Here is a 16489-nt window from a genome sequence, read left to right on the forward strand (position 1 = left end):
ACATGATCTATAATTACAGACTTTGTAGTTTAGCTGAATAGTGGCTTGAGGCAGTCATCTGTGATTGACAAATTATTCAATACACTTATAATTATCTTACACCTTTAGGACACAATTATATCAGAAAATGGTAGTTCTTTGATTTCCTCGGTGTTTTCCTAGGTATGAATAATTAGGTTTGAACATAGCTGGTAAACTTGGTTTGCTTTTATTTTCTGATGTACTTGCAAAGTTCTGTTGTATATGGGGTATTATAATCCAGGGCTTGTAATGGAACGTGAAACAAGCAATGCGATTGGTCGAGCAAGGTTCCAGCTGTCCGTATATAGGATGGATACGGAGCCTTGTCACATATTCTAAATCACTGCGCTGCCTCACAGAATTTAAACTAAGTATCAGTAGCCATCTTGCTTACACACACTTACATGTACAGCTGTAACTATGAAACTGGGGGACCAATTACCTACAAAAGTAGTAAGTAGACATGTCAATTTTTGATGAAGAACATTTAAGTGAACTGGGAGATGGCGAAACAGAAAAAATAACAAACAAACAAAAAAATCGCTGTCTTTATGCTCACCTACCCCGACTTTGTTACTTCAAATAATGTATTTTTAGCGGTTTGTAAATGCTAAAGAAAAACACAAAGACACTTGTGCACATTATCCACCCCTGTCTGACACAGACCATGAATAAATTAGTGAAATCCGAGACGTCATTGAATTTATTTTTATTCCTCACGTCTGTTCTGCTCAGTGTGTCTGCACTGACAGGAAGAAAGAAAATAACTCTGTGCTGTCTCAACTCTGCCCCCTGGTGTATTTTTTCAATGGTAATGAGCATAATATCAAAAAAATGATTTACTTTCTTTTACGTGTTTTAATTAATTTACTCAGCCTAATTTAGTGTGTAGTTCAAAGTTATACATGGGACTACTTTATTTGGCGTAAGGATATTTAATAAAAAAACTAATACTTTTTTGCCCTAAACACAATTTATGTTTTGTTTTTTTTCTTCAAATCCACTGTTTTACCTGGATTATAAATGCTATAAGACGATATAATATAATGCGTTGAATATACTGATTTCTCAGGGGTTGAAGGCACAAGATGAATCACAATGCCCCGAGGCGTCCATATATTTGACGTATACGGACACCCAGCCGGGCCTTATTGCATACTTAAACAACATTAGCAGTGACAGTTTTTATCTGCATGTTGGGAAATTGGAGGCATAATTTATTTTGTGCTTTTACAACATTTTCTAGTTATACAATGTTATAACACTGGGAATACATTTAATAAATAGGAGACCAGTGATATTTTAGCAAGCTAACAACCAGCTGAATCTGTTCACGGTACCACATTTCAAAACTTACATGGTCCCAGAATTAATGGAATCTATCACTGTCAATTTGTCAGCACATGGAAGTTCCAGCCTGTAGGAAAACAACAGAGCACCCTTGAAACCGAGATGTAAATCGTATGTGTATGTCCTCCATAAAGTACAATGCAGCCATCGTACCGGAAGTAGTGTTATATTCTTTTTATGTAGTATTAGAAATGATGATTTTAGTTTTATAGTTGTGTGTACATATACCCATTTACACCTGTACACGGGTACATGTACATACCTGTTTAAAAAAAAAAGTGTTTTATTAAATTTTCCATTTAAATACGATGTTTCTGCGATGCAAATGTTACATATGATGTACATGAATAAAACTTTTCAGTTGTATCAGATAGTATGTCTTTCATTTTCATAACAAAGCAGTTTAAAAATGTATGTGTCAAAGTGACCCACGTGGTGATTCTAGGTTGTTTGAAAATCCGACTGTTTTAATGTTAAATATGGCATACAAGATACTTAGGAAAAGTAAGAATGTCTTTCCCACAAAGTATTATGATTAGTTTAATTCCTATTCATTTTGCACAATACTTGTATACTTAAGTTTTGCATCTATTATGCAGTGTATTTCTTAACATTACATTTAGTTTGCCACAAGTCTGCCCAATTCAAAAGCAATTCCATATCCCTTTGGATTATCAGGGTTGCATTTCTTTCACTACTGTTTTTTGTAGTCACTTTGCAGTTTACGCAGAAAGCAATTGCAAGTGGAATCCATAACATGGGTTACATTTGCTACACATTTTTTAATGAAGGCTTGATGCCCTCAGTTAAACCAGGTCAAAAAAAGAGAAAACGACAAGTATTTCACATCTAAGATTTTCTTGTCAGTTGTTAAGTGTTAATCAGTCCCTGGTTGATTGTCCTCAGTGGGAGAGAAACTATTCTCACAGTTCTCTGGGTTATTCTGAATTAATCATATCCTTCCACTTTTAATCATACATTGTCATGTTTGATTCACAAAACCTGTACAGTGACTCGCAGGAACATGCCTTTGAACCTGACTGTGTTCATAGTTATAAACAACTGCTTCCCATTAGGAGACCGTTTTAAGTTCTTAATCAATCCTCCAGACTATGGGATGTGCTGATTACTCGGATAACCCTAGTATTCGTAACAATTATGGCAATTATCAATACCCAAGTACAAAGTATAGATCAACTGTATTTTAGTTTATTTGTAGCTTGTTTTAAGGAATGCAGGCATATCAATAACATATTATTTGTGACCTAACACAGCAACAGCATTGTTTAGATCGAACGCCTCAGGCATATTCTTTATTATGCAGTCCTCCACTGCAAAGGCACATTTAAACCTATAATTTTCTATCAAATATAATGCTTTGTATTTCTTGTAAAAAACAAACAAAAAAACCCACTTTTTTATAAAGAACTTCTGGTTTGCAGGTGATATACCTATTTAGTTACTGGAGTTTTGGATCTCTGATAAACCTTTTAATGAGCTGCAGTAACATTACGAATTATCGCAATTTGGAATATACAAGAAAGTGCTAAATGTAATTGTAGAACTATTTTTTTTATTATTATATTCTCATAAAATAAGTAACTTTGTGAGCATTTCTGATCCAACCCTGGCTTTGTGAAACCAGGCAGATGTATTGCTTTTCACTTGTTGAGGAGTGCACACAATGCCATAATACATCCCACACAACTTGTTAATTGTGCTGTTTGCCACTTAATACTGAGTTATCCAGGTACAATAGGAAAGCAAATGAGATGGATGGAAAATACCTTCAGCTTTTCTTTCCTCCAAATTAAATGCATGTGCATTGTAATCTGATGTTTCTGTAATATAATTATCAATCAATCCCTAATTTAGAGCAACTTTGACCAAAACAAGTAAGACTGACATAAATACTAAACCTTTTCCAGTGTTATTCAATTGGCTCTTCTGGAAGAGCCAGACTGCCCCCTTGAGGCTTCTACCTTGCCTCACACTGCTGAATTTATTTAGGCATTAGGTGCTTGCTCAGTCGAATACTTGACCGGCACTGCTGGTATGTGTATGTGTGAAAATGTAAATGGTTTGGTGATCCAACTATTGGTTATTAACCCTGAGTAGTGAGTTCTAAAATGCACTGCTGGTCCTACGGGAGTGAGTTTTTTTTTTTCTGTCTACTGCATCTGCTTGATTATTACGAGTACAGCGTACTAAAAAGCTGAAAGCTATATGTTTGTATGTATGTAATGAACACTGACGAAATACAGACAAATAATTTTTACCGTAAATAAATAAAACAAATAAATATAATGTTTTATTGTCACAGGGAAAGGTTTTGACTAAAAAATAACAGGTAGACAATAAAAAACAGGTTGGAACAACCACAACAAGAAGTCCTAACAAAAAAAGGGCTGATCTAGAGGGAGAGAGAGTGCCTAATGCTTCAGGGTATGATACTCTTGAAGCATGGAGCAACGCACAGAGCTTGTTGCCACCTTTTCGCTGGACGCCTGTCACTTGATGTTGATGGTAAATAGTCTCCACTGACACACTCGCTGACATCCGATTCAGTGGAAGAATCGTATGTATTTGAATTTAAATCGGAATCTGAATTCAGTATTATTTCTAATACTACTTTCTCACTGAGCAATTTTCTGCAGTTTACAGACATCGCTGACATTTTTGTCATGGTTTATTGTATGTAATTGAGTCAATATCTAGCAGAGGGCACAAGAGACCAATAAAAGGTGTTACAATATCTTGTTATCAGAAGTTTTGTAGGCTCAGTAATTCAAGTTTAAAGTTGCAGAACGTACTGGTATATTCGTACTCCTTGTGGTCCAGACAGCAGTGAACGTACCGCTACGTTCGTACTACTCAAAGGGTTAATAGTCATGAAAATATACTGTAGCGCTGTTGGGTTATACCCAAGAGAGACAGCAGACACTGCTATCGGCTCAAAAGCTCTTTGTTACAAGCAGGTGAATACCAGCCAGCAGAGTGGTTTCAGTACCACTCACACCCTCTCAGCACAGACAGCTCCTCCCCACCCCGCAGCACTGCACTGGCTCCCAGGGTGACGCAGACCTAAAACACAACAACAGCAGTGCTACATTGTCAATCACTTGAACTAAACATTGGAGAGAACAGAACAATTAAATACAGCAATAATGAACAACTACCAACACAAATACACTAGAATCGCATGATTTTCTCCAGAACCCCATAGTCCCAGCGTCCTTTGTGTTTATTTACATATCCCACTCCCTTGCCGCTCGGCTCTCCACAGGCAGGGCTCTGTCAGCTGCAGTGTCTGAAGTCTCTGGCAGTGGGCAGCAGGTCCAGGCCGTCTGTGTCCGTTACAATACTATTAACCCCTTAATTGCTATTGGACATACCTGGTATGTCCTTAGAAATGCTCGCTCAGTGCTGCCCAACGTACCAGGTACGTCCTTATAAATTATTTTTAAAATGAACGCTGGATTGCCGTTACTTCGCTCAGGATCACTCACCAAGAAGCTCTTAGAGTTAATAAGAGGTCAGTGATTCCAATTTCAATATGTTACACGGATAAAATACCTTAGGTGTGACTCAGTTGTTAAACCTAATTTATAACCTGCTGTGTGATACATCCAGAGTGAATAAAAAAAGAAAATCTGCGTGTAGCTTTCATTTCTGTTCAATGAGTATCGATTTAATAACAAAGTTCTCCTTTGATTAGGAGCTGCGTTACCGTCTAGTGTTTCATGAAGTGACGCATCTGATTATTTTCTGCATCTTGTTTTTTTGATGTGATGGTACAGGAAGATACTTCCTACTTCTGAGTCTGTGATGTCGACACCATTAAAACTTATCACGTGTGGGGAGGTAGTTGACACCTTGTGGTTTCATTTTTTCCTCCAGTGATGTGTGAGCTCAGCGATCAGATACTAAAATAAACATTAGGAACCACGTGATTTTTTTTTAAATTACTGTCACTGCACTTGAAACCTTGTAACTCAGATTTTCTGCAAATGATCTTTTAATAAATTACTATTTTGAGTAATCAGTGACCTGATTCTCTTGCATCAGACGACCTGCCACAGGTATAAGATGATATTAGACCTAGATCAAAAAAAAAGGAATTCACTTAATATAGGTTTGATTGCCCTTTATAAACGGACCCAGATGCAGGAATGCAAAGTTTTTAAGCACTTTCTTGCTATTTTATTATTTATAGAAATAAAAGAAAAATGAAAAACAAAACCAAACTCCCACATGGAGTACTAACTAACCTTTTCTTTACAGTACTAACTACAATCGGATGGCTAAGCCATTTACCGATAAACAAAAACCATTTTTCAAACACACAAAGGTTTACACACTATCATTTCACGTCTATTGTATATGGTGCTGTACAGCAAATATGTACAATACTTATTTCAGGAAAACCTCTTACTGGGTCAGTCCCATGGCATTCTGGGGGATGTAGTCCTTTTTCCCCTTCTGGACTACATATTTTCCTCTTCCTCCCCCTATATATGTTATGGACCGTTGCCAAAATCGTGCAGTTGCAGAAATGCCCTGGCAGTTTGTGAAGTGCCCAGCTGCAGCACTTTGAATTAGCTTCGAATTTTATGTCATTTCGGCATCTGCCTGGGCAGTTCGTCAACTGCCCACAGCCACCCGGGCTGATGGCGAAGAAAGACTTTAGTGCGCCCTGTTGTAACAAATGAAAGGCTAATGGAAAACAACACAGCTGTATTCATCCTCTGGGTATCTACTGACCGGGCATTACGGCAACTGCCCGATTTTGGCACAAGTCCATAACATATATAGGGGGAGGAAGAGGAAAATATGTAGTCCAGAAGGGGAAAAAGGACTACATCCCCCAGAATGCCATGGGACTGACCCAGTAAGAGGTTTTCCTGAAATAAGTATTGTACATATTTGCTGTACAGCACCATATACAATAGACGTGAAATGATAGTGTGTAAACCTTTGTGTGTTTGAAAAATGGTTTTTGTTTATCGGTAAATGGCTTAGCCATCCGATTGTAGTTAGTACTGTAAAGAAAAGGTTAGTTAGTACTCCATGTGGGAGTTTGGTTTTGTTTTTCATTTCTCTTTTATTTCTATAAATAATAAAATAGCAAGAAAGTGCTTAAAAACTTTGCATTCCTGCATCTGGGTCCGTTTATAAAGGGCAATCAAACCTATATTAAGTGAATTCCTTTTTTATAATAAATTATCTTCCATGTACTATGCAATTTGGCAGCAGTGATCTTTCTACATCAGATTTCTTGTCAGCTGAAATGGATTTCTAACAGTAAAAGTGCCATGTGGTGCCATCCCCTACATCTTCTCCATCTGGGTATAGTAGGGGTTAGCTGTTTGTCTCGAGAAGCTTTTTTTTCATCTTCTCTATTGCATGCTATATGGCACTTCATCTTCTGAATAAATGGGTTCAAAGTTATGAAGAAAAGTATTTTGTTCCCAGTGACCTTATATCTTAACTAACAGAACTACAATCTGGACAGAGCTCTAGCTGTGTGCCATTTCAGTGGATTGTTTTATCAACTCATCTTTTTTTCGCCATTACCACTTGTAGAATTGCCTGCTATAGAGTTGAAGTACAGAACAGAGAAGATGGATTTCAATATAGTGAAAGTTAGTTCTTCGGCGCTTAGTACTAGTAGAATACTGTCACATTCAAGCAGTTATTTAATTCTCTAATAGAATAAGGGGAGGCAAACAGGAGGACAAATCGATTGACTAAACTCTTATAATGTGTTGTTCGTATACTGGCATACAGATTTTCACATACCCAGACAACAGTTAATCAAGAATAATTACGCAGACTTGGTTATTTAATGTTTAACGAATCAGAGTATGTATTCACTCCTTCGGTTTATTAATGCTTAAATGGATTGAGTGATCACAGATCCAGGCAGTCTGATGTCTTTGCAAACTCACAGCATTGATACTATAAAACAATATGGTTACATTACGCACCTCAGGCAGTCCAAGGCACCCATTTACACTAATGCATACAATATAACAACATCTAAAGCTAATAATAATAATCCTATCCTATAGCATCATACTTAAATATAAATTCAGATATAAATTCAAGATTATGCTTACCCTCCACAGGGAAGTATGTCTTATAATATAAAACAGAACAAAGAAAGGACAGTCGTCAAACCAGAGGCTCTGAATACAACACCAGCAGTCAGCTTCACAAACAGGTCTTCAAAAGACGGACCAGACAGGCTTGTGTTAACAAGCTTGGCTGATAACTAATTGTAATTTTCCTCCAATATGTATAGGATTTTTTTCTCTCCCTTCTTGCATCAGACGGCTTAATTTAACCTAAACATCTGGTTTGTGAGACAGCCTTTATCTCTAAAATTAATACTTTTTGGTAACAGGCGTTCTCCCACCTTTCTATGAGACGGCTATAAGGTTTTCTCTAAAACTAATAATATATGTTCTTGTACCATGGAGTTCCTCTTGCTTGTTAAGATAAAAATATATAAAAGCGAGGGGCCCTTGAGTTAGAACACCTGGTCTGCAAGTGAGTTTTGCCTTGGTTGTTAAAACATATTTTCCTGGTACCATTAAAATCCTAGTACTTTTACAGGTAAGAATAAAAAGCGTGAGGTCCCTTGTCGTAAGTAACTGCTGATGAGAAACTTAGCTACATGTGCATTCCAAGAGGCCCCATCAAAGTTATTAAATTGTCAGTGTTTTATAGTTCACTGAGCCTCTTGGTTAGGCTAACGCAGATTTCTGCAATAATTCTACTTGTAGTTATTTAACATTTTCTAAACCAGTACATAGCTTTCCAATAATATTCTTGCCCTTAACAGTTACTTTTCTTCCAATGGTCTTTTGAACACAGTATCCAGTTTGCATCCAAGATATCGGAGTGCTCCCAGCAGGATTGGAAATTCTGGTTCTGTTCTCAAAGGTTCCTTAAAAGCCACCACAGGGTCAGGAATCCAGTGCTGAGCATCATAAGTGTGTCTTACTAAATCAGTTACCTGGTATCTACAGGATATCTGAGCCCTTGTTGCAATTTTCCCATCTTTACAGGGCAGCAGTGTGGAGTAGTGGTTAGGGCTCTGGACTCCTGACCGGAGGGTTGTGGGTTCAATCCCCAGTGGGGGACACTGCTGTTGTACCCTTGAGCAAGGGAATTTACCTAGATTGCTCCAGTAAAAACCCAACTGTATAAATGGGTAATTGTATGTAAAAATAATGTGATTTCTGTATAATGTGAAATAATGTATAATGTGATATCTTGTTACAATTGTAAGTCGCCCTGGATAAGGGCGTCTGCTAAGAAATAAATAATAATAATAATAACTTTCACAAAAGTCTCATCACATCCCCAACATTCAATTCTCCTTACATCGTCTAATTTAACATGTAAATAGGTAAAGGGTAATACATGTGGATCACCAGGGGCACACAAAAATATTTTTCTACAATGCTTTACCATATGGGTACATATACAGTTTTGGTTCTGCTAGTGATAGCCCAGTTCTGCATCTTTGACATCCACATATTAGTCTGGACACATGCCTGTCTGTCCCTCTTTTCAAACAGAGTTTCCCACAGGGAGTAATGGTTCTGGACTGATAACTATTTATTTTATACATTTCAGTTTGTTCAGAGGGCTATTTTGTTAGATATTCCTTCCATCCAAAATATCTGAGTTGGCCAGAATTCACTATTTTTCATATCGGAGGGTTCCCAAGCCTCATTACTATGCCCATCATCAGTGGAGAACCTGAAACTTTGTCTGCTAGAGAAAATAAAGTATAGTTTCTTATAGGCATATTTTTCAGCATTAACCAAAAAAGTATAAATCGGTGGCTAATAATAATAATAATAATAATAATCAGTTTTGAGGCAGCTGTATGTCTATAAATCATCATGGCTTCCAAAGGTAACTCTTCATTGCCTGTTGTATCCTATTTCTTGTCAACAACTTTTGGTAAAAAATGTGCTGCCTTAGACTTATTTTTATGCACGACACAGAGATGCGGTTGAAATACAGAGTCCTTCATATATATATATATATATATATAAAGGACTCAATACATTTGAAAAGTATTTTATGCATTTGTTCTCTATTTATTTTCTTCTTATTTACTGATTTGTACATCATATTGCACCCTTGCCCAGACACGTTGTTCCTGATATAAGCCTACGAAAAACAATTGAAAACAATTTCATCAATAAAATCAAAAACAATTTCAGTGTCTACCACAAAGGAAACATACCTCTAACATAATTCCAAGGACTTTTCTGAAATAGAAGTGAATAACAGTACTGTGTTTGGAATTCTGACCCATTTGTAACATAATAATACTAGAAAACAAGGTCAGGTAAAACCTGGACTTGCACGACAGCAGCAAGTATTTTTTTTCACAGTCAAACGGGTTTAAATGGCCCTGCATATCAACAAAGCACTCACTAGGCATCTCCAGCCCTGCCCCACCCTTTCATTTGCTATAGCGTTCACCTATGTAAGAAATAAATAATAATAATGATAATAGTCGTACATACCGATCGATCATCTCCGGATCACTCGTTTTATCACCAAACTCCTCAATAATGCAATCCAAGTCATTATTTTATTACTATAACATCTCAAAAAAGCTCTGCAAATGTCCGTGTTTTCTGTGCACTGTTTCAGACAGCCAACTTGTTTACTTCAGACCGTCCCCGTTATCTGATACCTGATACCATGTATGACTATTCATGAGATACGCCTTTTTTTCTTTTCTTTTTTTTCCGACTTGTCTCGGCTCCTGTCGCTCCCACTCGGCAATTGAATGGTTTTCTCTGCTTTTTCCGGAGAAAAAACGATTCAACACCCGTTTATTGTGTTGCTATAATGATGTCGGACCCAGTTCGACAAAGGACCTGTGAGGAATAATTGCAATGTCGGACCCAGTCCGACAATGGACCGCAAAGGGTTAACTTTTGGCTGCTATCGGCAGCAACCCACTGGCACTTCTTCCTAAACCCCGTCCTCCACAAGACTGAACATGCAGCCTGTGGTTCCTTCTATACAGGTCTGACTGTGTAGTGGAAGTGTAGTAAGTAATATGTAATGCCAAGTTGTAATTTACTATATAAATGGTACCATCTTCTTACAAATTAGTAATAATGGTTTACAGGTTATATTTTTTTCACAAAAAAAATATTTATCTAATAAAAAAAAAATTGAAAGACATTCAAGTTTAATTTGCACAAAGGAAATTAAGTAGCCTTTTCTCCTGAACCGAATGCCAGCAACATCAATACCATACTGCGACCCTGAATACAGTATACTGTATCATACAAAATACATTATGCAACCACCTGGGGCTGCAAAAGTATGTGAACCTTAATATCAAACTACAAATCAGTCACAATCATCACAATCAAAAATGATTTGTCAATAAAAGCTTTTCTCCGAATTTGTAAGAAGTTATCTACTTGTGTCTTTGTGTAGTTTATGATATAACATAGTTTGTTGGCTTTCCAGTTACATGTTCACATTTCCTATACAGTAGCTTCAGCTGCAGACATACAAGCTTCCTCCCTCCGCCAAGCCAGCTGACATTGAACTAAAAAGTCAGGCCTGTGCTGCCCCCTGCAGCTGCATGAGTTTAACTATGTGATCTACAAGCTCTGCTGTAGTTCAGTTAAGAAAAACTTGTTGACTTTTAAAATGTAAGCCATACTTTGTTCTCTCTGACAACAGGGGGTAATTTTCCAATGTGCAATTACATTCATAAATAAATTAACATATATATTTTGATGACCAGTTTAATTACATGGAACTTAAAAGCCCCCCCCCCCTCCAGCATCTCTTTATTAACAAACTGGTTGTCTACAGGACGGGAGACGAACAAAACATCTCATTAGCAGTGACGCTGATCCTTTTTAGCTTTAGATGACCTTCAGAACCATAAAAGACCAAACAAATGAACAATAATATCACGAAATATGATTATTGTTCCAACCCCACAACATATACATCTCAGAATTGTATAGTATATCCATAAAGCACTATATGTTTGGAATATACAATGTATAATGTATATGATTTATGAAGTTTGGTTTGACTTCTTTTTTATAGGTACAGATATCTTTCATTTTAAACAAACTATGGTTGCACTTTAGATTAAAGGCATGCATAACCTCGTAGTACCACTGCTCCTACATGGCACCTACTGGTGGAAAATGTGTGTAATTACAAAAAGTTATTTCCATAATTATATTGTAGTTACTATTGAAGAGCAGGAGCTGTTGATAATTACCTGGTAATATATCATATTGTTTTGAAGGCATTCATTGCCCTTGATTTGGGTCTACTGTTTTATGTCTGCTGTTATTGTATGGGCACCTCTTCCCCTTATCTTCAGTGGTAGAGTAAGATTCTGCCTCTAACAGCAAATAAAGAGCCTCCTTATTCTACATGGATTGTACAAATTATTTAATTGAAGGATCTGTTCTAATTAGGGCTTGAATACTTTGGTATTTATTTCTCTCCAGTCTTTAATAAAAAAAATATATAGTGTAATAAATTGTTATCTCCTTTTTTAATTGTTATTACCTTTAAAAAGATGTTTACAGATGCATAATAATAATGGATTCTAAACAAATATATTATTTTTTTAATAGTGTAGTGTTTTGCATTGTATGAAAGTTATATGTTAAATACATTTTTTTTTTTGGTTACGTTTTGTTTTTTTACAGTAAATGGATTTTTCTGTGGCTGACTAACACGGACGAGAATCAATATCCTGAACCCCATGATCCTGGGGCAGGGATAAACTTGTCCAGTACAATAATCTCCAATTAATTTGTATGAACCTAATTTACACCCACTCAATTCCTGTCTTTCCAGACTGTCTACAAACCGTGGCTGTGTTCCCAGTATTTTGAAACCACGCAATTTCACTGCAGTAAGAAAATACCTTGCAAGCAATACTGTGAGGAAGTGCAGAGGAGGTGTCCATTTATATTGCCAGACAATGACGATCTAATCTATGGAGGAAGCCCAAGTTTTATTTGTACAGGTAACCTATCCAAGCACTGTATACAACGCTGCTTCAGGTATACTGGGCTGTATTCATCAAACATTATTTTAATGTACACTATCCTCCAACAAGTACCCTTCAGTACTTAAAGGGCAGTGTGCTGAATACTGTATATCCTTTAACCACAGACTTTTGTTTGCAATTTCTGAAGAAAATCTAGACAAAAATCATTCCTCGAGAAAGGATAGCATGCTAACTGCTAACTTGTAAAAATTTACAGTATATTGTGCAATCGGCAGCAATTTAAGTTTTGGGATTAAACAAACAGCAAATTAGTTCAAATGAATGGCAAGTAAATTAGAGGGGACTTACAGTATATATTTATATTAATTGTTGTTAAAAAATGACAGACAACTGGGAAAAAAATAATTGTCAGATACTGGCTGTTGATAAATGGAGAATTTGAAGTCGATATACATTTCATAGCTACTACACACAGAAATGCCTCAAGCTGTCGGAAACAGTAGAATACAGTTATGGCCAAAAGTTTTGCATCACTCAATACAATTAACTCATTTTCATGAAGTCAAATAAAACCTGCTGAACAATGTTATGCTAACATATTGAATTGCATATTGCTTTGTAGTTTTCCCATATACTTAATGAAAAAATGGCAGAAATTGATTACATGATGATAAATAAAATATCTAAGTGATGTTCATATGTTTATTTTTATTATGTCTCAATCCTAAAATTCTAGGTGATTATATACATTATATATAATAATAATAATAATATATATTACACACACACACATACACACACAAACACACACACACCTTGTAGACTTATAAGTAGTGAACTTACTTGCAAATTGTAAATATTGTGTGTATTTTGTGGGTTGGATATGAAGATAAAATGCTTTTTACTTCCCCTCCAACTGGGCAGGTCAGCCAGACATAAGAAAATGTGTTGGTTTGAATGGAAGGCTTGCCATTAGAGGGAAATGTAAATCCATGTGCAGAATGTGATGAGGTTAAATTGGTTAATTGATTGCTAATGTAACCGGTCCTCATTTATAAACGCACAATGAAAACCATACTACATGGCATGAACTAGGTAGGAGAGTATAGCTTGTTAGGTGCACTCCATGCTTTGCTATCAAGAGTGAAGGCTTTGTAGAGGAAAGTTTTAGTTTTGTTTTAGGTGCAGTCCCCTTTCCCAGAGGAGTTGGGGGACACCAAGTCTTAAAGGGTGGGTTGAGCAGGAAGCTGTGACTGGAACTGAAGTTAGGCACTAGCTAGCTTACCTTTTTCTTTACAAACAGGAACAACCAGCTGTACTCTCCGACTGAGTATCATTTACACAGGAGACCAAAATTATTGACTCCCTCATATCTGAAAGTGGATATGTATGCACTATTTATTACCCTTTTTGAAGTAGTACTGTGGATGACACCTTAGAAATGCAGAGTATTTGTATTCGCATTGTTATGCTTATTTCAGTATTTCATATACATAACTACTTTCAAAACTAGTCATTCCAATCTGACTAAGAGAGGGAGAGAAAGAGAGGCATAAGGTACTAATACAGGATATTCATATTATCGGCTATCCAGAACCTGGGGATTACAGGCGTTGTATCTGATGGTTGAGATGAAACAAAAGAACATAAATATATATAGAAAAGGAAAGTATTATTCTTGGGGAAAACAGCAAAATAATGTGAATAAGTTTAATAGGGTGTTTGTGAATTTCACTGACCTTCATAAACGTTTAAGAGGTACCAGTGATGGAAATGATGTCCAGTCTTAGATATATTTACAATCTGATGAATTAACAGAACAGGCTGCACTTCAGCTAGTTTTGTAAACTAATTGTATTGCAGTTGTTTGTAAGGACTGTAGGGTTCAGCTGTGGGTATAAATACTTTCAGATAACCCACAACATTTTAGAAACATTGCATTTCAACTGGAATGCTGCCACCTTCAAATAAATAACACATTGTATGTGACCCATGGTTCTCCCTCTGCAAGTCCAAATGTATTTTACTAACTCACTATAAATAAATAATTTAGCACAAGTTTTCTACAGTTAACCCTTATTAGAAACACTGACAAAATGCTACAAAGATACTAACATTTCAAACCTTGGTTCACACATTCTAGTTAGTTAGCAGTATGTAGACTTTGTACTGAACTCCCAATGTTTATTTGAATCATTCAGATATTACCAGATTATATATTGCTAGGGTCATTACTATTTAGGTCCTTGAAATATTACAAACTAAAGGTACTATGGATTCATTTTTAGTGTTTTTTTAATGCTATGAAATTTAAAGGTACTATGGATTCATTTTGTTGCCATGGATTCATTTTATTTTTGTTTACCTCACAGGGCTTTTAGAAAACCATCCGACCGATGCAGAACCCGAGTGCTGTGACATCAGATGGGACTTTAGACCAGATAACCAATCCAAAGGGACAATAAAGACAAGCGATTCAATGGTGTGTCATCATAGGACATCGCTTGCAACTTCTGCAGCATCCAGACTGTGCAACAGCAGGCTTAAACTGTGCTTTTTAGTCCTAATTCTCTTACACACAGTAGTGACAGTGACTGCAGCACAGAACTCTACAGGGCTAGGTTTTGAAGGGATTTCTACTCTGGAGGATAACTCGACCAATGAAGAGTAACAGAGACATGCATACAATCCCTAGATTGGCACTTTGACAGCCCAAGCAACAATGGCTTAGCCTCTGAATCACATCTGCAAAGCCTTGCGGGTACATTTCAAAATGGAGTGGGCCCAAATCAACACAAAAAGGACTCTCACACACACACACAAATACCACTGGTTTTTGGTTGACTAAAAGGCAGTGTTTAAACTGAGTTTTCTTGCACCATTTTATACACTGTTTTAATGTTTTTTGTTTTTTTTTGGGGGGGGGGGGTTGCACTAGGTTAATACAGTGTCTGTGTTTCTATTTATTGTGTGTGTATTCATCCAGTCTATTTTTTCTTTTGAAGTTTATTTTCGATTTACAGAACACAAAACAGCTGCTATGTCTCAATGGTATAGCAGAATCCTTACCACACATGCACTCGCATATACAAATACACATGAACAAGCATTCTTATTCCTATCTTCTATCCAACTAGTTACAAAAAGAAGGAGCTTGTGCAAAGCCAAGGAGCCACGGGACTCCTGCTTAAAATCAAATACAAATCAACAAATCAACATCAATCAATAAATGCATACAAGTGCTGTCCTTTGCCTCAGATGGTGGATTTGAACAGTTGATTTATTTGATAATGTTTACGAAAGTATGGTAGCCAGGTTCTCATTTTTAATAAATCCAGTCCTTTTATCTTTGGTCTGTTGGACAGCTGAGCAGCCTTGCCTAAGATTAAATCCTCGATTGTATCCCTCTCGTTGTACAAGGTGGTAGCAAAATTTTAGAATTTGCTTTCCCTGCTTTTATATAAAATGTGCAGTATTCCACATAAGCAATCTGAAAATCACAATAAATAAATAATGTGTGTGTGTGTATATAAATATATATATATATATATATATATATATATATATATATATATATATATATATATATATATATATATATGTGTATATATATATATATATGTGTGTGTATATGTATATATATATATATGTGTGTATATGTATATATATATATATGCTCAAGGGTACAGCAGCAGTGTCCCCCCACCTGGGACTGAACCCAGGACCCTCTGGTCAAGAGTCCAGAGCCCTGACCACTACTCCACACTGCTATATATACAGTGCCTTGCGAAAGTATTCGGCCCCCTTGAACTTTGCGACCTTTTGCCACATTTCAGGCTTCAAACATAAAGATATGAAACTGTAATTTTTTGTGAAGAATCAACAACAAGTGGGACACAATCATGAAGTGGAACGAAATTTATTGGATATTTCAAACTTTTTTTACAAATAAAAAACTGAAAAATTGGGCGTGCAAAATTATTCAGCCCCCTTAAGTTAATACTTTGTAGCGCCACCTTTTGCTGCGATTACAGCTGTAAGTCGCTTGGGGTATATCAGTTTTGCACA

At 36.4% G+C, this 16489-nt stretch overlaps 1 protein-coding gene across 1 annotated transcript in view; it reads left to right on the plus strand.

Annotated features, from left to right (window-relative positions):
- LOC117405100 (NALCN channel auxiliary factor 1-like) overlaps positions 1-15344 on the plus strand; it is a 31764-nt gene extending 16420 nt beyond the window's left edge. Inside the window, exons 2-3 of the mRNA XM_059029924.1 lie at positions 12265-12436; positions 14794-15344. Of these exons, the coding sequence (XP_058885907.1) occupies positions 12265-12436; positions 14794-15092 (471 nt within the window). The 3' untranslated portion in view covers positions 15093-15344. The remainder of the gene's footprint in view (positions 1-12264; positions 12437-14793) is intronic.
- Positions 15345-16489: the final 1145 nt, after the last annotated feature.

Source organism: Acipenser ruthenus, chromosome 9 (assembly GCF_902713425.1).
Source record: "Acipenser ruthenus chromosome 9, fAciRut3.2 maternal haplotype, whole genome shotgun sequence".
In the NCBI taxonomy this organism is placed as follows: Eukaryota; Metazoa; Chordata; class Actinopteri; order Acipenseriformes; family Acipenseridae; genus Acipenser; species Acipenser ruthenus.